This window comes from Salvia splendens, chromosome 3 (genome assembly GCF_004379255.2).
Source record: "Salvia splendens isolate huo1 chromosome 3, SspV2, whole genome shotgun sequence".
In the NCBI taxonomy this organism is placed as follows: domain Eukaryota; kingdom Viridiplantae; phylum Streptophyta; class Magnoliopsida; order Lamiales; family Lamiaceae; genus Salvia; species Salvia splendens.
In genome coordinates, this window is record NC_056034.1 from 17,417,946 (window position 1) to 17,442,084 (window position 24,139).

General features: G+C 42.2%; 1 protein-coding gene across 1 annotated transcript; it reads right to left on the bottom strand.

Annotated features, from left to right (window-relative positions):
• Positions 1–22,131: 22,131 nt before the first annotated feature.
• On the bottom strand, positions 22,132–23,907 carry LOC121795302 (ubiquitin-60S ribosomal protein L40). The gene is made up of 5 exons (XM_042193816.1): positions 23,750–23,907; positions 23,580–23,666; positions 23,398–23,500; positions 22,459–22,525; positions 22,132–22,378 (listed from the first exon to the last, which is right to left on the bottom strand). Exons 1-5 carry the CDS (start codon positions 23,850–23,852, stop codon positions 22,352–22,354), a joined length of 387 nt encoding a protein of 128 aa, XP_042049750.1. The 5' UTR covers positions 23,853–23,907; the 3' UTR covers positions 22,132–22,351.
• Positions 23,908–24,139: the final 232 nt, after the last annotated feature.

Genomic DNA, 24,139 nt, shown 5'->3' on the forward strand with positions numbered 1-24,139 from the left:
CCTATGGTGGACCCCGTATTTCCTCATCAGAGCTTCTATGGTTCGGTTAAGGAAATGCGTCCCTTGATCAGATATAATAGCTCGTGGCACACCTTACCTGTTGAAAATGTTAGCTCTAAGAAACTTAGCCACCTCTTTGGCTTCACAAGACGTGGTTGCCTTGGCTTCTATCCACTTTGAAACATAATCTACAGCCACAAGGATGTATATGAAGATGGAAATGACCCATGAAATCCATCCCCCCGACGTCAAAGATTTCGCAGACGATTTCTGGGACTTGCGGCATCTCATCTTTCCTTAAAATTCCTCCAGTTTACTGGCACCTCTCACAGTTCTGGCAGAATTCAAAGGAATCCTTGTGTAATGTAGGCCAATAAAATCCATTGTCTAGGACTTTTCTCGCAGTTTTTCTTGGCCCAAAATGACCTCCACATGCCAATGCATGGCAATGATTAAGCAAATCCCTCTGTTCCCATTCGGGGATACATCTCCTGATTACCTGGTCAGCTCCCATCCTCCATAAATAAGGATCGTCCCAGAAATAATACTTCGCCTCGCTTTTAAGCTTCATCATCTGGGCCCGGGAAATGTCTTGTGAACTGGGCACATCTCCTGTGACCAAGTAATTTGCCAGGTCTGTGAACCATGGTTCAGCGTTCAACTGACACTTCCCTTTCTCAGCATCTCCTGGACCTGTTATCACCATTATTTCCTCCCAACTGATACATCTAGGAGATTCCTTCATGCAGTATAAATGTTCTTCTGGAAACTCGTCAGGTATAGCTTCCTCCGTTTCTCCATGGAAAATCCGACTCAGATGGTCAGCCACTTTATTCTCTGTCCCCTTTTTGTCTCTAACTTCCCAATCGAACTCTTGCAAAAGTAACACCCAACGGATTAACCTTGGCTTGGATTCTTTCTTCGCCAGCAAGCATTTGATAGTCGCGTGGTCGGTAAAAACTCTCACTCTCGACCCCAGTAAGTATGGCCAAAATTTCTCAAATGAATACACAACGGCTAACATTTCCTTTTCCGTGGTGTCATAGTTTTTCTGGGTGTGGTTGAGTGTCTTCGAGGCATAGAAGATCACGTAACTTTTTCCATCGATCCTTTGACCTAGTACCGCCCCCACTGCGTAATCGCTTGCATCACACATTATTTTAAACGGCAGATTCCAGTCGGGTGCCCTGATGATAGGGGCAGATACTAATTTGTCTTTCAATAGTTGAAAAGCCTTCTGACATTCTTCGTTGAAGATGAAATCAACATCATTATGCAACAGATGGGTGAGTGGCTGAGCAATCTTCGCGAAGTCCTTTATGAATCTTCTATAGAAACATGCATGCCCTAGGAATCCCCTAACTTCTTTCTGATTCGTAGGGTACGGCAATTTCAAAATCACATCGACCTTTGCTTGGTCCACTTGTATGCCTTTCTCCGAGAATACATGCTCCAAGACGATTCCCTCGGGCACCATGAATTGACACTTCTCGAAGTTAAGTACCAAACTCTTTTTCTGGCATCTCCTCAATACTACGTCCAGGCTAGCTAAACATGATTCGAAAGAGTTCCCATATACGGTGAAGTCATCCATAAAAATCTCGATACAATCCTCCAGTAGATCCGAGAAGATACTCATCATGCAACGTTGAAAAGTGCCCGGCGCATTGCACAGCCCAAACGGCATTCTTCTATAAGCATACGTGCCAAAGGGGCACGTAACTGTAGTTTTCTCTTGATCTTCGGGATATACATAGATCTGGAAGTATCCACTTTATCCGTCAAGAAAGCAAAAATATTGCTTTCCAGCTAGCCTCTCTAGCATCTGATCAATGAAGGGTAGAGGAAAATGATCCTTCCTGATTGGTTCATTCAGTTTCCTATAATCGATGCACATCCTCCACCCAGTGACAAGTCGAGTGGGCACCAATTCATTCTTGTCATTCTTAACTACGTGAATTCCTGATTTTTTAGGCACCATGTGAACCGGGCTGACCCATTCACTGTCTGGTATGGAGTAAATGATGCCTAGGGACAACAGCTTCAAAACTTCCTTCAGAACTTCCTCCCTCATGTTTGGATTTAGCTTACGTTGCGGATCTCTATAGGCTTTAGCTCCATCCTCCAACCTGATGTGATGCATGCAAAGATCCGGACTGATCCATACTAGGTCTGAGAGAGTCCATCCTATTGCCTTCTTGTTCCTTCTGATTACCTCCAGTAGATCTCTTTCATGTTCCTCGGTCAAATTGTTGTTGGCGATGACCGGAAAAGTCTCATTTTCTTCCAGATAGGCATACTTGAGACCTGGTGGGAGCGTTTTCAGTTCCTTCTTGGGGGTGCTTGTTTCCTGGGGCAAGGGATTTTTTCCTATCGCGTCTGTTATCATTCCCTTTCCAGACCCAGAAGAATCTTCCATGCTGGCCACATGGGCTGATCCCCTTGACCTAGCTGTATCTGGATTTTTACAAAACTCCGAAATAGCTTCGGCTAGCTCCTCATCCGTTAATTCCTTCGTGTGTGAAAGACAACAGGGGTGCGTAGGTGTCGTTCAAGCAAGGATATATCCTAATGGTCAGGATAGAGATCCTAACTAAGCCTAGACCCTGGTTTCAAAGATTCCTCAACCCACTCCTACTGATCAGTATAGTGGTGATAAGGGTCGAATTCTACATAGATGGTGCGTTTAAACTACCGCGGTGATATTTTGGAAGGTTTGGTTAGCACCTCCTTATCACTTGATCGGACCCTACTCTCCACAGATAGGGGTCTTCCCAAAAGTAGTATTTTGCTTCACTCTTGACCTTCATTCTTTGGGTTTTGGTAACACTCGGTACTTCTGGAAGCTCTCCAGTTACTAGGTAGTTGGCCAGGTCCGCATACCATGGCTCTTGCCCTACCTTCTCTTTTCCTTTTGCTGTATCATTCTGACCAGTAAGGTTGAAAACTTCTTCCCAATCAATTTTTCTGGGTGCAAAAATCACCTCACACAAATGTTCCTCCGGAAACTTGTCATGTACTTCCTCACCGTTTCCATCTTACATTATTCTGCTCAAATGGTCTGCCACCTTGTTCTCGACTCCTCTCTTATCTTCCACCTCCCAATCAAATTCTTGTAGCAAGAGTACCCATCGGATCAAGCGTGGTTTGGATTCCTTCTTGGCAATCAGATACTTAATCGCTGCATGGTCAGTATACACTATGACTTTGGATCCCAGCAAATATGGCCGGAACTTCTCGAAAGAATACACTACTGCCAACATCTCTTTTTCAGTGGTATCGTAATTCCGCTGGGCTTGATTTAGAGTCTTAGACGCATAAAAAATTACGTACCTCTTCCCATCGATCTTCTGACCCAGCACGGTTCCTACCGCAAAATCGCTGGCATCGCACATTACTTCGAAAGGATGGTTCCAGTCAGGAGCCCTTATGATAGGTGCGGATATCAGCTTTTCCTTGAGAAGATTGAAAGCAGCCTTGCATTGCTCATCAAAAACGAACTCCACGTCATTCTGAAGTAATCTGGTAAGGGGCTGGGCAATCTTGGAGAAATCCTTGATAAATCTTTGATAAAATCCGGCGTGCCCCAGAAAACCCCTTATTCCCTTCTGATCAGTAGGGAATGGCAATTTTGATATAACATCCACCTTGGCTCGATCCACTTGGATACCTCTTTCTGAGACCACGTGTCCTAGAACTATCCCTTCGGTGACCATAAAATGGCACTTCTCAAAGTTCAAAACCAAACTCTTTGCTTGACACCTTTCCAAAACTATATCCAAATGGCGAAGGCAAGAGTCGAACGAGTCTCCGTAAACTGTGAAGTCATCCATGAATATCTCTATGCAATCCTCAATCAAATCGGAAAATATGCTCATCATACAGCGTTGAAACGTCCCCGGAGTGTTGCATAGGCCGAAAGGCATGCGACGGTATGCATAGGTTCCAAACGGGCAAGTGAAAGTGGTCTTGTCCTTGTCCTCAGGATCTACGTAAATTTGGAAATACCCGCTATACCCATCTAGAAAACAGAAAAACTTCTTCCCAGCTAATATTTCCAACATTTGGTCGATGAAAGGCAGGGGAAAATGGTCCTTTCTGGTCGCATTGTTCAGCTTACGGTAATCGATGCACATTCGCCAGCCCGTGACTAGCCTCGTTGGGATCAGCTCATTCCTCTCATTCTGAACTACTTGGATGCCCGACTTCTTTGGGACCATGTGGATCGGGCTGACCCACTCACTATCCGGTACTGAATAGATAATCCCTAGCGACATCAGCTTCAAGATTTCCTTCAATATCTCTTCTCGCATGTTAGGGTTTACCTTCCTTTGAGCATCTCGATGTGCCTTCGCTCCTTCCTCCAACCTAATGTGGTGCATGCAGACGTCGGGGCTAATTCCAACTAAATCTGTAAGACTCCATCCAATCGTCTTCTTGTTCTTGTTCAGCACGGTCAGTAGCCTAGCCTCTTGTTCCTTCGTAAGGCTGCTACTGATGATCACTGGATATGAGTTCTCCTCTCCAAGGAAGGCATACTTCAAATTCGGTGGCAACTTCTTCCGCTCCACTTGGGGTGGAAGTGTGTCTTCCGGTAGAGGGTTTTTCTCAGTCTCTCATTCTTTTTCTAAATCTCCCTCTGATGGTTCTTCTATACTGACTGGTAGCTGAGCCCCTGCGGCTCCAATGAACTTCGATTTCTGACAGAATTCCTTGATCGCTACTTCTATTTCTTCATCAGTCAACCCTTGGCTACTGATCAGATCACACCATGCAGCAGCTTCTATGTCAGCCTGTTCATAAACATCTAAATCCTGGAGTTTCTCCTGCAATAGTTCGGTCTCAAGAAAATCTTGGACTAGGGGGTCAATCACATCAACATAGCATAGATTTTCAGAATCGATGGGTTTCTTCATGGCATCATTTATATCGAAGGTAAACTTCTCCCCATGAAAATCAATGCAAATAGTTCCCTCAGCCATATCCACTATTGTCTTGGCCGTTCTCAGAAAAGGTCTTCCTAACAAGACTCAACTAGACTCCCTCGCTTCATGCTCACTCATTTTGATCACATAAAAATCAGCAGGGTATGTAAAATCATGCACTCTTACTAACACATTTTCTAAAACTCCCTCAGGACTTATGCATGACCTATCAGCCAGTTGGATCAACACCTTAGTATTTGACAGCCTCACTCCTTTCAACCGGTTATAGATAGACAATGGCATGACATTTATAGATGCCCCCAAATCACACATTGCATGTTCGACCTTCACGTCTCCTACAATTATGGGTAGGGTGAACATACCTGGGTCGGCTCTCTTGGGTGGTAACTTCTCTTGCACTATTGCTGACGCTATCCCTTCCACCATAATCTTGCCATCCTTCTGGGCTCTCCCGGCTATGAAGTCCTTTATGAATTTCCTGAGAGGGGGTAGCTTCACGGCTTGGAGGAATGGTATGGTGACATTCAACTTCCCAAAAATCGACAAGTAGTCAACCGGGTTCTCTTTCTTCCTCTTCGTAACAAATCGGAATGGGAATGGTTTCTCCCCTTTTTTCTCCTCTACTGGTCCCTCAGCAACCTTCTTGGAGTCTTTCTTGGGTAGTTCCTGGGTCTGAGCCTCCATTCTGGGCTCTTCCTCTTGAGGAGGTTCTTTCCTGGTCAGTAGGGTGTCGGGTTCACCTCTTACACTTGGTGTATCATCCAAGAAGAATGGATCCTGCATCCGAGGCATAGGTCTCCCTAATTCTTCCACTGGAATGGTATCGCCTCCTATCTTTGTTCCATTGGATTCTCCACTAGGTCATTTCGGTTGAGGCACGTCATAAGTAGTTCCTGACCTCAACGTAACCTTACTCACATTTGCCTTTTCGGGCACTTGGACTGTAGATGGGAGTTTCCCCGCATTTCCCTTCAAATCACCCACCGAACTGGCCAATTGAGCTAACTGTCTATTCATCATATCCATGTTCGCCTTATGTTCCTTCTGGGCGTTTTGCATCCCCTGCACGACCTCATTATGGGATTGCAATTCTCCTTTGATGCTCTGTTGTGACGCTAGCATTTCACCCATCATGTCCTCAACGGATCTCCTTGGCCTGTTCGAATTTTGGAAATGACTCGGCCCTTGGTGTTGATAGTTCTGGGAGTTTTGCTGGCCTTGATTAGGCGGGTATTGGTTATACTTGGCAGGAGGGGTGTACTGATCTTGAGGATAATGATTCTGGTGCTGGCCTTGGAATTGATTTTGGTTCAGTTGGGGTCCTGGGTTCGGCTGATTTTGGAAATTTTGGAAGTTTCTCTGGTGGGGCGGCACATAGACAGGGTTCGGATTCTGGTTTTGTGAGTTTTGGTTTTGGGATTGTTGGTTTCTTCCTGACCAGTTGGGCTGGTAGTCTGGGTTTGCTGTTCCACGGTTAGGGTTTTGGTTCGGATGGGGGTTGTACTGGTTCTGACCTTGGTTCAGATTTTGGCTTCCGTCACCCCATCGGAAGTTTGGATGATCCCTCCATGGTGCATCCCGTTGTCTACCTTGTATCCAATGCCCACTAGAATTGAAGTACCCCGCAGCATTAACTTGCTCCATATTCCCGAAGTCATTAGGCGATTCATAGTTCGGTCCTTGATTTCCCTGCTCTGCACCCTTGTAACTCCCAGCTGGGGGAGGTGATGGAGTGCTCTTCTCGATCGCACTCAGAAGTGACTTCTTCAGCTCCTCTATTTTCAAATCCATTTTCTGCTCCAGCTTATTTTCCTGATCAGTAGACGAGGCAACAGCAGCCCGCTCTCGGTTGTATCCTTCCCTTGAATGGTCATACTCTTTCTTTGCATTCAGTAGCTTCCTTAGGACTCTCTTCGCTTCGCTGACCCGTAGCTGCGTGAAGCTTCCTCCTGACGATGAATTTGCCAGGTCCTTGGTTACCGCGTTCATACCTTCGTAGAAAGTATGATGTACTTCAATGTCCGCCATGCGATGGTTGGGACATGATTCCAAAAGACCCATGTATCTTGCCCAATAATCACTCAAGGGTTCATCATACCCTTGCTTCACATTAGTTATTTCCCTCTTCAGCGCGCTTGTCTTGGATGACGGAAAAAACTCGCCCAGGAATGCTGACTTGAAATCGGCCCAAGTCTCAATAGAGTTGGGGGGCAGGCGCATGAACCAGGTGTTAGCTTCTCCCTTGAGCACAAATGGCAAAGCCTTCAGCCTATAATCATCCTCAGTCGCTCCTGCTGGTCTCCTCTGCGCCCTACAAATTTTACAAAACTCATGAAGAAACTCATACGGCCCTTCATAGCTCTTCCCACAGTATGTAGGTAGGATCGCGATCACATGAGGCTTCACATCGCAGGCGGTTTGCCCTGGAGTAACGACTATGGCTTGCGGGGGCTCTCCTTCAGTATGTGCGTTCAGCGTCCCGATCTCCGGGTCTTCATCTCCCTGGTTGGCCATTTCCCTTGGGATTCCTTCCAACAGTGGTTTCTCTTCTGGTATTGGTCCCTCTATTGTGCCCTTCTCTTCGTCACTACTCGTGCCTAGGTCAGACAAGGTGGTCGACAGGCCAGAACGAGTGGTTACGAGTATAGTTCCTCGCTTGAGTATTTTCGGCCTCCACTGATCAGGAGGCGGGCTACTGCTCATAAACTGAAATGAAAAGAAAAAGGAAAATCATACACAATATATACACCAAAGTAACACACACAATAGCAACTCAAAAACGCCATCCATCCCCGGCAACGGCGCCATTTGAAAGACAACAGGGGTGCGTAGGTGTCGTTCAAGTAAGGATATATCCTAATGGTCAGGATAGAGATCCTAACTAAGCCTAGACCCTGGTTTCAAAGATTCCTCAACCCACTCCTACTGATCAGTATAGTGGTGATAAGGGTCGAATCCCACAGAGATGGTGCGTTTAAACTACCGCGGTGATATTTTGGAAGGTTTGGTTAGCTACCACGCTTGGGTTGAGTCTCTACCTAGACTGGAAATTAAGATGGTGTCCTACTGACTAGGAAGGGTGAATGGTGGTCGACATGTAGTAGTGTATGTGGAATTATGGTGGATGCGGTGTAACAGAAAATATGCGGAAAGTACTAGGTTACTATAAAAGGCTAACAGAAAAGCAGAGAATAAGTGGTAGTTGTGGTGACTAGGCTGACAGATCTGCAGGGTGTACTAAAGGTGAAGGACAAAAGCAAAAATCTTCTAAAAAGCAAAAGTGGTCCCCTCCAATTGAAATAGACGCCATCTTCTTCAACAAACACATCCAAAACTCAGATAACTAATCCAGATTCAACACGGAAAACACAGATTAACAACTCGCGAACACAGATCTAAAACAACGAAATCAAATCTGAAATCAAACACTGGAGCTGGACTTCTGAATACTGGTCAACATGGACGAACGATTCAGAAATTAAAACTAAGCTTTGTATGCAACGATTTACTTCACAATCAAACAGTGCCAGATTATACTATCCTAGAGAAACTTGCTACGTAAAACAGAAATTATAGGTCCAGCACTTAAAACACAAAGAAACTTTAGATCTAGGCTAACTAGGCAAGGAAGGAAAAGAAAACAACACCATAAACGAAACGGAAATCAACTTCATAGCATAAACACGTTCGGATCTTCAACAAGCACTTCAAAAGCAGAAAATATCCCAAAAGCAACAAAGATCCAACGTAAGGAAAATGCAAGTAAATTAAACTACGAAAGCGAAATAAAAGTGTTTTGCCACTCCGGGCGATGGAATCTCTAAACTATGATATTGCTGGCTGGAACAAGGATGACTGGTACTCCGGGAACATCTGGGAACATCTAGGCGTCAGGTGATCATGGCTGCGGCGAGGCAAGAAGCGGGACACGGCTGAAAGACTGGTATTACCGAGAGAACTCTCTACCTAAAGATGATGGTGAATGAGTGAATGTGTATCTCCTTTCTCTCTCCAAGTGGCTTCCTTTTATAGGGAGGCTTACCCTTGATTTTAGGGTAAAACCTTGCGGTGAGATTACTTCTTTGCCCTCAATTATGGGTAATCCGTCCCAGCTATCCGTCTTCTCCATCTCAAGCCGTTTCAGCACGAATACTGATCAGTATGAGATCATGCTGGCGCCCTTTTTCACCTGAACATTCCGAAACTTCCCTACTGGCTAGAACACTTAACCTGCACACTTTGAGCAACTGTTTTGCAGATATAATCAATTTTGCACATCATACTGACCCGTAACAAAGGCCTAGAATACGACTTATCAGTGTGCATTGCCTCACACCAACCAGCTACCTCTCTGTCAATAGAGTGACTTAACTCTGAATTTTCAATCTGCTCCTGCATCAACTCGGTCTCAAGATATTCCTGGACCAGAGGGTTAATAACATCGATAGCATGCAAGTTCTCTACATCTAGAGGTTTCTTCGTTGCTTCATCTATGCTAAATGTATAGTTTCCCCTTTATAGTCCAGACATATTGTTCCATCAAAGACATCGATAATGGTCTTAGCGGTACGCAGGAAAGGTCGTCCTAAAACTCATTCAAGAACTCGTATGGACACTCGTTCCTACGTCCAGAGAACGTCGGTAGAATGCCTAGCATATTTGTTTTAATATCGATGGCCCTCTGACGCGGATTCATGACTATAGCCTGGGCTGGCTCACAATCTAAATGGGCAGTGAGTGAACCGATCTCCGGATCTGGGTCGACTACGTGTGCCATGTCTCTGATCTCTGCCTCCTCTATATCTGTTTCTGAAGATGACTTAGAATCCTCCCTTCCTGACGAACTCCAATCATCGTCACTTCCCAAACCAAACGGAAATGGATCTCCCGTAGATTATCCCGATCTGGTGGTGACTGTAGATGCTGTGTCCTTGACCTGCCAAGTGAACCGATCATTCCTCTACCCAGATGAGTTACCCCAGTGTCCAAGCCGTGAACCTCTGCTCATAAACTGCAAATAGAGAAAAAAAACAAATCAAAACCATATACGCCAAAATTTCTAAACACAATCATAAACTACGCCATCCGTCCCCGGCAACGGCGCCATTTGAAAGTTTGTTCGGAACCGTGTGTGCTTTTATACTAGGTCAGGCTTCTCAAGTCCAGAGAATCCACTAGATCACAAGGTCTAGGAACTCAGAGGATCTCAGAAGTCTCAGTCGTTGGACACACAAATTCCTCATTCAAAACCCTCAACCCGCTATACTATGAATTAGTACAGGGAAGTAGGGATCGATCCCACGTAGACGGATGCGTAAGAAAGCATTTAGAAGACTCTGGAAAGGTGAATGGGCTGCTGCCACGCAATTTTAGGTTGAGGTAAACTATTACTAGACTCAGGAAGAAAATATGACACTAGACCTAGGAAACTGAAAACATCATGCAGGCATGGAACATTCGTAACTTCAATCTCTCAAACAAATTTTCTTGACCTAGTAAACAACTACCTAAATTAGCTAGACAGAAAAAACGCAAGCAGTGGGGACCATCTCCCTAAAATAGTAAGGTAAGGACGAAAAGCTGCAACTAACGAACTATGAATTTAACTAACAATGACATGCTTTTCCTACTGATTCAAAGGCGAATATGAAGAAAACAGAGTTGATTTCCAGATTCAAACAGAATGTAAAAGTTCGGACGTCGGAAACTTGCGATTAGCCGGAAGTTAAATAGATCTACATATACTAGACGGAAGGAAATAAAAATACAGAAATGAGGCATCAAACTACGACTACTCTGTTTCAGATCCACACATCAGATGTTTAATTCACTCTGGATCCAAGCAATCCGAACCCAACTCCCACCAAAATCAACTCCATAAAGTCCAATTGAACAAATCTGTTCCGATCAACAACAATCGTCAGCGATTCTACTCCGACTCGACAAGCAAATGCAAAAGCATCCAATTGAGTAAATAACTACGAGCTCAGAAATAAAACATCATTCATACTCGAAATAAACATCACCATATCAGAAAATAGAAATTGCATAAATCCGCGATAGTTTTTCAGAAAAACAGAGCCGAGCTTCGAACAGCGAAGCTCGGTGAAATTCACAGCAATGGAATGAAATGAAAGCGGTAAATTGTATCTTCTCCCTACGCAAGGACGGTGTTACCCAACAATAAACAGAAAGTGAAACCCATAATCCCCTACAACTTCCCAGACATCCCCCAAGTGTATAGAAGTAAGTGAGCTAAGAGAGCCAAAATAAAACTTAAGGAGCTGAAAGACTCTCTCTTTTCTGCATGCTCTCTCCCTTATTTAGGCACGGAGGATCTTCTAGAAGCCTTCGCAGAAATCTCAATTCTGCTCTTCAGCTTCGCTGTTTCCTCCGTCTAGTCATTTTTCCCATATTGCTCACTTTTATCGCCAATTCCCTACGCCATGCAATCGTCATTCTTTCTTCCTGGACCTGGTAAAACTTACTACACACATGTCTTAAAAACATGTGTTAGACCCCGTAAATGCATGAATTCAACTCTTTAATAAATGCATGAAATTAGCCTTATCACACACCTAGCCTGAAAACCTACGCCCTAGCCGGAATCCCACCGTTGGAACCGGTGAACCGCCGGTTACGGTTCGTGATATTTCTAAACCTGAACCGGCCCGCTTGAACCGCCGGTTTCGGTTCATAAACCGGTAGTCCGGTTCGGATTGCGCATGTCTACGCGACAGTCAAGAATGAGCTGCAAAATTGCCTAACTAAAAAGGAAATATACAATAATCAGTCGCAATCGTTGTCAAACTAAAAACATCAATAAGAGATAAACACGTGCTTTTAGCGGATTGTGTGTAAACTCAACATAACAAATTCTATAATTAGTGAAGCACTACGAAAAAAATGAACTTTACTGAACACAACCTATCCTCGATATTTTCTGAGCAAAACCCAAAATGTTCGGGCATTTTCGAGCACTTAAATGAGTACTAGTCGGTATCTTCATAAAATAGTGTGGTTAGCAATCAATTTTCGAGCGCAGTCAGCGTTAGAGACTTTTTTCTCGCTAATAATTCTTGTGATAAATTTGTGTTAAAAATTTGAGTTTGCGGATATGATCAATAAGGTTTAAGAACCTGCATCGGGTATTAGGTACCCAAACATACATACGAGTCAGGTTTTAAATGCTCCCTCCGTCCCACAAAAATAGTCATCTTTCATTTTTGGCAAGTTTTTCTCTCATATGAGGTGAGTCTCATTCTCCATTAACAATGCTCTAATCATTTTTTCTTTCTACATCTCTTACTTTATCAATTTTGCATTAAAACTCATGTCATCCCCAAAGTCCACATTTTCATGGGACGGAGGGAGTAGGATATTTTAGAGTTTATCAAGTTCACGTACCCAATTTTTCGGTTCGGTGGATGTGGGCATCCGATTTTGTGCTATAATTGTTAGAGTAAAGGCCAAAATTGGTCCTGAACATATGTCGATTTTACGATTTTGGTCATAAACTTTATCTTTTGAATTTTTTGGTCATGTACATTTCAAATTGGATCACAATTGGTCCTCCGTTAACAATTCCGTTAATATTTAACAGTCAACGATTTTAATCACAATTTTGACCAACTTAAGCATGTTAATTGTGATTACCAACTCCCTAATTAAAACCTTAATTATTTTAATGATATATCATTTAAAATACCAAATAAATAATATTTAAAAACAAAAGAAAGAGTAAGAAATAGGTTCAGGCAATAATTTGAAAGTTCATTCTCTCACTTCGACGGCGCTGTTCTCCCTCTCTCACTTCGACGGCGCCGTTCTCCGAGCGGCGATCAGCGGAACGAGAGCTAAGCTTGTTGTCATCTAACCCTAGTTTATTAGCTGGACGAAGAAACCCTAGATGGAGAAGGAGAACGAGAAGGGGAAGGGGAAGGGGAAGAGCACCTGCCTCTCAAAACCGAATCCAACTGAGAATCAACCTCAAGCACCGCCTCCTACTGAGAATCGACCACAACCACCATCTCCGACTCAAATTCCACCACCTGCCTCTCAAAATCTACCGCAACAACCACCTCCGACTGAAATTCCACCGCTTCCAAGACGTAATGTATGGGCCCCGACCGCTTATTGTGAAGGTGAAATTTTAATTAAAAGTGCTTTTAAAATGTATCTCATTTATATAGATGATTGGGGTTGTTTCAGTTTCAAAGTGATTAGGGTTTCACTTGTTGGGGAAAATTTTTGATTTTGGATTCTGGGGCTTTACATAGATTTATGAGTATGAATATTTCGGGAAAAATTTTAATTTGATATTCTGGGGCTATATATAGATGCATGAGTATGAATATTTTTTTGGGAATGTGGATTGTGGTGGACCAGTGAACTCGAATTTGTTGTTGTTGTTGTTGTGTGTGTGTGTGGCTTGTCATGTGGGGTTTAATTTTTAGGTGGTGAGGGAAAATTTGGGGTTTATTCTTTTGTTTTTAGTGTTCATTGTATGTTGATGGGGTTTACAAGACAACACATTTGGATTTGGATTTCTGGGGCATTTTATAGATGCAAGAGAATGAATATTTTTATTGGGGAATGTGGAATTGTGGTTTGACAATGAACCCAACTTTGTATTTAGGATTTTGAGTTTTTAGGGGAAATGTGTATTTGTTGTTTGTTGTGGTCCCCAAGCATGAGCTTTCTATTTATAGTTTTTTTTTTTGGGTGTGTGAATGGTATGTTATTTATTGTAAATGGGGGAACATGTGAGGTTTATTATTTTGACTTTTAGTTTTAACGGTGTTATGTTAATAGTATTATATTGCTGGATGACAAGGCAGAACATTTTGTTTTTAGTGTTAAAAAACTATTATTCTCTTCCTAAATGTTTAGGACTAATATGATATTAGTTGAATATAGATGGAACCATCACAACACGAGTCCACTAAAAAATTGTGTGACTTGTTTATGTGCATTGTTTGGTCAGTGTGTGTATGCATTGCGTGAGAAGAATTGTGTGTGTTGTTATGTGCATTGTTTGGTCAGTATATTGTGTATTGTTATGTGGTCCCAATAATTAGTGTTGTGTGTTTATTTGCATTACAGATGAGATCTTTACAACAAGGCTTTATTACTCGGGTCAAATGGTATAATCTAATGGAAAGCACTATGTGGGTGGGAAGGTACAACACATAGACAATTGTGACTCAGATAAGTGGTCTAAATTGGAGGTGGATGATATATTGGAAAAGCTCAATTTTGATGTGAGTAGGTTAGAATACTATTATTTGAACCCTGGGATGAGCTTAGACAACGGGTTGATGAGGTTGTTTGACAACCACTCATCAGTGGAGATGGCCGAGATTGGAGTTCAGAAGGGGGTTGTGGATGTGTTTGTGGTTGAAGCTAATGACTTAGTAGTTAGTCAAATAACACAGGAAAATGTTGTTGGGGGTGTGGGTGGTGAGTCTGGGGGCGGAGTAATGGGTTCAGAGGGTGTGGGTAGTGAGTCTGGAGGCGGAGCAATGGGTTCAGAGGGTTATGAATTTGGGGATAAAGATGAAAAGGCAGATTATGAGGATTGTGAATTTGGGAAGGGGGAGGGGATTCAGGAGGCTACGGCTTATGGGAAAGGGAAGTCATTTGAGAATGGTACTGGGAAAGGGAAGGGGAAGGTTGCTGAGGATGATCTAGTCGAGGATCCTTCCTTCATTGATAGCGACTACGACCTCAGTGACCATGAGGAAGATGCTATCATGGCTGGTCAAGTAGAAGGGTGGAAGAAGGTTGTGGATGAGATGGTGAATGACCATATGGGAGATACTAGCGATAGGGATCACCTTCCTAGTGAGTCACCAAATTCAGCAAGTGAAGAAGAGAAGGAGCATGATGACAGCAATGATAAACTTGTGTCGAGACGGTATAGGGCAGCAACCGATCTCAATGACCCCATATGGGAACTTGGGATTCGGTTCAATTGCAAGGAAGACTTTATCGACCTCATCCGTCATCAAGGAGTATTGCATGGAAAGAGACTGGGATTGGAGAAGAATGACAAAATTCGGTGCCTCGCGAAATGTAAAGGGGTGATTAGGAGTAAGAAGAAACATGCATGTCCATGGCTCGTACAGATTGCATATAGGGGGACAGCACTTAGTTTTTGGCAGATTTCCCGCCTCCGCAATCAACACAAATGTGGCGGGACGTCATTTAACCATGGATGTGCGAATTCAAGGTATCTAAGAAAAAAGTACAAAGAGGATATCCGGGTGTTCCCTGGTATGTCTGTGGGGCAGTTCATTGAGAAGGTCCACTCGGATATGAAGATAACCATTTCTTCTTCAAAAGCAAAACGAGCTATGCAGCAAGCACGAAAGCTGATTGAGGTTGACTTGGTGCGACAATACAAGAGGCTGCACGACTAGGGCTGAGATTTTAAGGAGCAACCTGGGAAGTACTGTTGTGTTATCAACCCACTGTCTAAGTGATGGCACTGACAAGTTCAAAGCCATCTACATTCCCTACGCAGCTTGCAAGACATCGTTTAAATGTCATTGCCGTCGCTTGGTAGGACTAGACGGGTGCCATCTGAGAGGTCAAGGCAATGGAATCCTTCTGACAGCCATCGGGCTCGAACCGAATGATCAAATTTTTCCTATCGCCCATGCTGTGGTACGAATTGAAAACACAGAGACTTGGACATGGTTTCTCGGGCTTTTGGTGATGGATTTGGAAATTACTGACTCAAGCAGATGGACGTTCATCTTGGATAAATAGAAGGTGACATAAAATGAACTTGACAAGTATGACTTTATTCTCATGTAAATTACCAGAATCTTTTTAAGGTCCTGCTGTCATTTTTAATGCAGAGCCATTCTTTTCTCCTCCATAATCTTCTCATATAGTTCCAGTTTCACCTCCTATTGTTTAGAGAGAATTAAATCTCTATAACAAATCAATGGTGAGCTTTGAATGATGATGGTTTCTACGTGTATATTGAACTGATGTGTTTTATTTTCTTTGATTTCGTTTCTTGGCAAGGGCTGATCGCCGCTATGAGGTCCTGCATAGAGAATGCCGAACACCGGATGTGTGTATGGCACATGCATAACAATTTCAAAAAATAGTTTCCTTCGACCAAATTGAAGGACAAAATCTGGGAGGCGACTCGGGCGACCAACACTTACTGGTTTGATAAAGCGATTCAGGGAATTGAGAACCAAATCAGGGAGCTTACAAGTGGCTTATGGAGCATACAAGAAAGGAGAACTGGAGTCTAGCATTCTTTGGGTTCGATGCAAAGTGTGACATCCTTGTTAATAACATTTCCGAATGTTATAACAAGGTGTTACTGTTCGCTCGAGAGAAGCCATTGTACGCGATGCTAGAGTGCATCCGAATGTACCTCATGGACAGATTTACGACAAGGATGAAGATGGGTGAGAGATTGGAGGATGCCTTTGGCCCGAAAATCCGTAAGAAGCTCGAGAAGGCGAAGGCCAAGAGAGGCGAATGCATGGTCAGGGAGGCAGGGGAGTGGATCTACCAAGTCAACACAGCTCGGGATGAGCAGTTCGTGGTGGACCTACGGAAACGAAGTTGCAGCTGTCGGCGATGGATGTTGACAGGATTACCTTGTCCACATGCGATTTCCGCGATAGAGATGACGACGGAGGACGTCGACAGCTTTGTTTCGAGAATATACTCCAAGGAAACCTTCCAACAGGTGTACGCACCCATCATCTATCCGGTGCAAGGTCCGCAGCTATGGACGAGGACTGCCCAACCAGATGTCGTACCACCCGAGCTGACCAAGCTTCCGGGACGCCCAAAGGGAGCGAGACAGAAGACCGTTCAAGAAGCCCAAGAAATTAACAAAAAGAAAGCTCGGGCAGCCCGAATTGTGCAAGTTAGAGAAGATGGTGAGGGATGCATGACTATATCCCGGAAAGGGTTAATGTCGGACTACAAATGCCGACTTTGTGGTGTCGTCGGCCACAACAAAAGAAGTTGTCCGACGCGTGAGCCAGTAGCAGGATGCAGCGGCCCCAAACCTACCACATGTATTCTTTTTGTATGAGTGTATTATCTAGATTATAATTCTAAGAAGCAGCCTAGGTCCCAACCTTGAATTAGATTTGGCACCCTATATTTCATAGTCTAATTGTTGTTTATATAAGTAGGGAAGAAACGCAAGCGATCATAAGAATAAAAAAATGCGCATTGTGTCACCAACCCGGTCACAATTGGACACGTTGTCTAAGTGCCATAACTGACATGTTTGCGGATCTGGCCTCTGCCTCGGTGGTGGGTGACAACCTAGCCAGTGCATCGACTTAGAAGAAGAAATGAGATGTTTTGTTGTGTTCCTGTCTATTCAAACAATTTTATTATTGCCTCGATACAATTGTGTTATAACTTGACTGTTTTTTGTTCATATTTTGGTTGGTTTGGGAGAGGGCAGTGCCCATAGTGGCTGAATAGAATATTGACAGGTTATTGGTGATGTATTTTGGTCCAGGCAGTGTGCCCATTTTGGCTGGAGCACTGCTCAATTATGTAAACTTTGGTGATTGTTATATTTTACATCACTCGCTGTGTAATTTAGTACTTGTATTTGCTAATCGTTATATTTTACTTCACTCGCTAATTGTGTTTGTAAATGCTGAAAGGTTAGTTGGCCATATCAATTATGTATTAGCTATGAATATGGTGGTTGTAGGCATTTAACACTTCCCATCTACATATAACACCAAACAAGTAAAATTACTAAAGAACTGTAATATTGTTTACGAAAATGTATAACAACAAGCTTTCGAAGGAGTATTAATTTGCGCCTGACACTTACGATCTGCACAGTGAATTCAATTCAATTCTTTGTATTATATGTAGTCTATATTTCAGAAAGTGCCCTCTAAATAACTTTTTTATTGAATCTGGAACAATAGTGAAATTTAGAAAATGTAGTAGCGGAAAATTTGCAGTATCATATTTAACTCATGCTTGGAGCTATGAAACAATTGCAAATCGAAAGCATATTTACTGTTCAGATTTCCCAGTCCTTCATTTAATTCACAACAGTAATCTTGTTTACGAAAATGTATAACAACAACAAGCTTTCGAAGTCTGAGGTTGAGAGGGAGATGGAAAAACTGAAGAAACCGTCCGACATTGTAAGCACCACGTCGAACAAAGTGTTCGAAACCAAAGCAAAATGCACAACACATACAGAAAAAGGAAAAGGCAAACAAAACATCAATTATCAACTCTAAATGGAGATTGATCAATTATCATTACAACACAATTTCCAGAATCAGTGCAACACAATTTTAGTTCATCACTTCAACATTACAATAACACATTTATAGCAACAGATACTGCACTCGATATGACACTCCTATTGTTCATCATCTCAAATTCACTACTTGAACTTCAACATACAAACAAACATTATAAACATTACAATAACAAAGAACCATAATCCATACATCACAACAGTAGCTAATTTATGTATGGTCCGATTATTCTCATCGATCGATGCCAAAATCAACCCTAAAGTTTCCCCATCCGTCTCGGCCTGCATCAGTCAGGAATCCATGTCGTCTTCTTCTTCTTCTTCCTCTTAATTGGATCGATTGGTTCGCACCATTTGAAAAATGAGCACTCTTTTCTCTCACAAACAAAGTAGAGTTTCCCCCTTGTAGGTTTGCTATGGCTTTTGACTATTCGGAGTGAACCAAATTTCTTGCAATTGCAAGACTCGTACCTGAATCGAAGGTCACGTCGGCTACCACTCTCGCCCGACCTGGCTGCGGAACCTCTGCTGCAAGACGACCGCTCCAGCCTGACGAAGTTGGGCGACTAGGGTTTTTTGTTTTTCTCAGCGAGGAAGAAGTCGCGCGTTGACTGCTGAATGAATCTCAGATTCATTTTTTCTATTTATCATAAATAATTTATGATATTATTTACAAAAAAATAATTTGATTATTAAATAATTAAAATTGCTTAAGTTGGTCAAAATTGTGATTAAAATCGTTGACTGTTAAATATTAACGGAATTGTTAACGGATGACCAATTGTGATCCAATTTGAAATGTACAGGACCAAAAAATTCAAAAGATAAAGTTTATGACCAAAATCGTAAAATGGGTATATGTTCAGGACCAATTTTGGCATTTACTCTAATTGTTATAGTATTTAAAATTTTTGAATAAAACAAATTTTGTTGTTCTTTTAATAGTGACCTGTATACAAGATCTAAAAAATCGATCGAACTATAGATGTATTTTCTGTAAGATCGAAATGGTTCAGTGTACCGGATATGCCATGTTTTCGCCCTAATTATGTGCAAAATCTTTTATTCATTCCATGATTTATTTCTGGCACTCTCAAGTTTTGTACTAAAGCCATCACTGTTCAATCAATATTGGTCAAGAATTAGGGATGTCAATCGGGCCGGCCCATCGGGTTTCGGGTCAGTCCTACTCGGGTTGCGGGTCAATCGGGTGCGGGCTAATCGGGTTGTGAATTCTTTCGGGTTGTAAAAGTTCAACCCTAACCCTAAAAGCTCGGGTTTCGGGCTATCCCAGCGGGTTAATCGGGTTGCTGCCGATAAGATTAATATGCGATCAATCCAATAAATAATGATGAAAATTAGTTATATTCATAAAATGTAAAATATTTAATTATGATAAATTTGAGATATATGGTCAAACTCAATCATAAACATGATCAGATACTAATATTTGAGATATTTTGTGAAATTATAATGCATGTTTTAAAAATTTAAATATTTTTTAAGTGAATTTGAAGTTTTTAATTTATTTATCAATTATTATATTAATAAAAATTCAATATAAAATTTGTATATTTAATATAAAATTGAAAGATATTTTTTTAGTTATCTATATTATAAATTAATCAATGAAGTGTCGAATTAGGAGTACAAAATAGAATAATAGAAATTTTATTGGGTTTTCGGGCCAGCCCATCGGGTTTTCGGGTCTAGCCCTAACGGGTCGCGGGTTAATCGGGTGCGGGCTAATCGGGTTTTAATTTTATCGGGCTAGAAATTTCCAGCCCTAACCCTATAAATTTAGCGGGCTATTCGGGCCAGCCCACGGGTTGCGGGCTACATTGACATCCCTAATCAATTCTATCAAAAAACGTGGTATACAAATCTGAGGTTTGTACTTATCAAGAATTGGCATGATATGACTAATTTAGCCCCCCAAATTTTATTATCCCCAAAATTACCCAATTTGGAGAGGGATAATAACTAAAGGAAATATGTGCGGTGATTTTGGTCCACAGCGACAATTCTTTTCAGATACTGTGCATATATTCAATGCTTGTCCAAATCAAGTACGCTAATAGCGACGCCGCAGCACACTGTAGTGGCAGACAGGGGCGCCGGGGCGGGGAGGGGCGGACAGCCTTCCGCCGAGTATTCGGCGTGGACAGGGTGGGGTGGGGAGAGCTGTGGCGGTGCCCGCGGCGGGCTATAGGGAGGCCTGGGCTCCGCGGAGCCTGGCCACTTTTTTTTTCATCTTTTTATTGATTTTTTGAATTTTTGTCTATAAATAAAACTCATTCCCCTCATTATTTTTACACCATTCCAACTCTCTATTCCACATTTTTCTCTATTCCAATTCCAAAAAAATGGATGATTTGTGAAATGAAGCGTGAGATTCTCTGATTCAAGAGGTGCAGGCGGAAGCCGACGAGGACGCGGCGCGAGAGGCGGCGGCGGCGGTCCCTCGTCCGATTCATCATCGGCCGACAATCTCACGAGACCATGTCGGAGCGCACGAGCGGCTGATGGCAGACTACTTTGGCGATAACCCCCGTTATCCGCCAGAGATTTTCCGTCGGCGTTTCAGAATGTCGCAATCGCTCTTCACCCATATAGCGACGTCATTGGCGGGGCGGTACAGGTGCTTCACCCTCCGACGTGATTGCGCCGGCCGGATCGGTCTGTATACTTTGCAGAAATGCACCGCTGCAATTAGGCAGCTTGCCTACGCCAGCACGGCTGATATGTTCGACGAATACCTACAGATGGGTGAGACGACTAGCCTAGATGAACTCCGACAGTTTTGTAAGGGCATCCGGGAAATCTTCGGTCCGGAGTATCTACGAAAGCTCACCTGTGAGGACTGTCAAAGGCTGCTAGATATGCATGGTTCGGTGCACGGTTTCCCAGGGATGATTGGCAGCATCGATTGCATGCACTGGGAGTGGAGAAACTGACCGGTGACGTGGAAGGGCCAGTTCACTACTGGATTCAAAGGCCGACTACCGTTTGTGAATCTGACATGCGTATTTCGGTGTCACAGATTCGAACAACAACATCAACGTTCTGTAGTCATCACCTCTCTTCAATGAGGAGTGCCGGGGGAAGGGTCCAGAAATCAGATTCATGGCCAACGACACGCAGTACCACAGGGGATACTATTTGGCAGATGGGATATACCCTCGTTGGCCCGTATTTGTCAAGACAGTTTGGCAACCGGTTGGAAATTGGAATGAAGAAAGCCTATTTTGCACGAAAATAAGAGGGTGCTAGGAAGAATGTTGAGCGAGCTTTTGGTGTGCTCCAAGCTTTTGGAAATTGGAAATTGGAATGAAGAAAGCCTATTTTGCCAATACAAATGGGTGTACCGCGTAGTAATGAATATCTACTCCAACGTTTCACGAATATGCACAGAGATACAACACATAACCAACTCCAAGTCGATTTAATTTAAGAGGTTTGGGCACGTAGGGGAAGGGGCAACGCAAAGAAATTGTGTGATATAGAAAATTTTTGTTGTATAATTTTTCCCTTCATGTAATACAACCAAAATTTAGTTTATTATTTTTATTTATAAAATAAGCAGTTATTTTCTAATTATTTTCAATCCGATAATTTTAATTCTAATTGAATTAAAATATACAATCAATTGATAAAACAAAAAAAGTTGCTTGGAGAGTGTCCACTATTGCTATGGACAAAAAAAAGTGGCTTGTCCACCAAAATGTCCTCCTTACTGTGGACACTCTAAACACCGGAATCAAAACAAGGGTGATGGACCTCTCAGCCCCAGTTTTAATTCTTGGCCAAACCAAATAGTATCACAAGTCGAACACATCCTAACATGTGTACTCAACATATAACCAAGTAAAAAAACAGAATGCAGAAACATAAAAATCAAAGAACAAATTAATAGAAAAGGTAACTAGTAACCTTGATGTCAATTTCATCTGACATTTAACACAATGCACTAGTAACTACTATAAAGTATCCAAAACATCTAAATATTCTGAACGAAGCCAAAAAGAAACCCAATATAAGGCAAATAAGAGCAGTTGCAAATGGAGTAAAATTTAGGGGAACTGTTGATAACTTGCAAAACACTGGATGTCTACTTGATCTTCTTCTTAGGCCTCAACTGCAAAACAGAATAGAATTCAGCTGGATCTATCCCCCTCCATAATAACAATGAGAATAATGTATCAACCAAATAATCACCTGGTTACTGTGCCCACATTTCTTCTTTCTACAGTTCACAGCACGGGGATGCAGGCGGGCATAACATCTGAAAAAGTCACCACATATATCTTAACCAAGCTTTCAGACCAAAAAGTGCCGGTGTCAAACGCAGATATACATTAATGGAATGGGAGAAACATAACAGCCATAGATCTGGTGATGCATAACTTAATAGCTTGAATGTTGCAAGTACCAAACATGGCTATTCCCAAATGAAGCTCAAAAGTACCAAGTTCTAATAACTAATGAGATCACAATAGTTGTGGGACTGCCATCAAATTGTACAGATTGGATATAATATTTATAATTTACCCTCTTATTTAATGCTATCATGCTACGTAGTAAAACTAGAGTTTTGATCTAGTACTTGGAAATCTTTTCATGTCAACAAATAATGTGTTCTTGTCACAGTAGATTACAACAATATATACTGTTCACTTCCCAACTTCTCCATGGCAACAAAATCTTGTATTATATCACAATTCCTAAGAAAATTTACAATTAATCTATGATAAAGTTGCAACAAATAAGGTCATGAACATTAAATCTTGCACGCCTCATACATATGCTACAGATAAATAGACACAACAGTTTAGAAACTCCTACTAAAGAAGCAACAAGATTTGATAATCCTTATAACTGAGAACTAAAATGAACGTGTTCATAATTGGGGAGATTGAGTTATAGCTGACTACACGGCAGATGCTCAACCTCTACATGCTAGCATAGAATTTATGTTAAGACCTATAAGAGCAGATCACATTCACAATTAATTGTATAGTTCATGCGCGCCTCAACAATAAGAATATTTACTACTAACTGTATCTGTATATATGATGTTTTACTGATCAATATACATCACAACTTCCATATAAAAACACGCAACCAAAATGTAGATAATAGAAATAACTGGCTTACTTGCGGCAGATCATCTTGTCCTGGTTATATTTCCTGGCCAAAGCCATCAAGGAAGGCTCAATAATTCCACCACGAAGCCTCAAAACCAAATGCAACGTTGATTCTAAAAAAATACTAACAATATTTCAATGAACGCACAACTCAGCGGTTAACACTGTAAACAGTTCAAAAGAATTCCTCACCTTTCTGGATATTGTAATCGGCGAGCGTCCGGCCATCTTCCAGCTGTTTGCCAGCAAAGATCAGACGCTGCTGATCCGGAGGAATTCCTAATAATTGAACAAAATCACATGTTAACATGTATAATAACTGTAATTTCATTCTAAAAAAAGGTCGGAGGCAGTTTCCGCACCTTCCTTGTCTTGGATTTTGGCCTTGACATTGTCGATTGTGTCGCTCGATTCGACCTCGAGCGTAATAGTTTTCCCGGTCAGGGTTTTCACGAAGATTTGCATTTTCTCCCAATTGTGCAGCCGTCGATCATCAAATGGCTGTTTGTTAATTACGTAGCATTAAGAGCTAGGGTTTTCGAATGGGTTGGGCTTAGAGTAGCGAGGCTTTTCATTTTATATTGGGCTTTTAGGAACATAATTGGGCCTTGTTTTGGATTATTAACAATCTCCATACTGTCAAGAATCCACCTAACATAATGCTTTTTACAAGAGGACAATGTGTTTCTTTTTTATGTTAAGTTTTATATTTATTCGAAAAATTGGACCTACTGAAATAAATAATCAAAGTA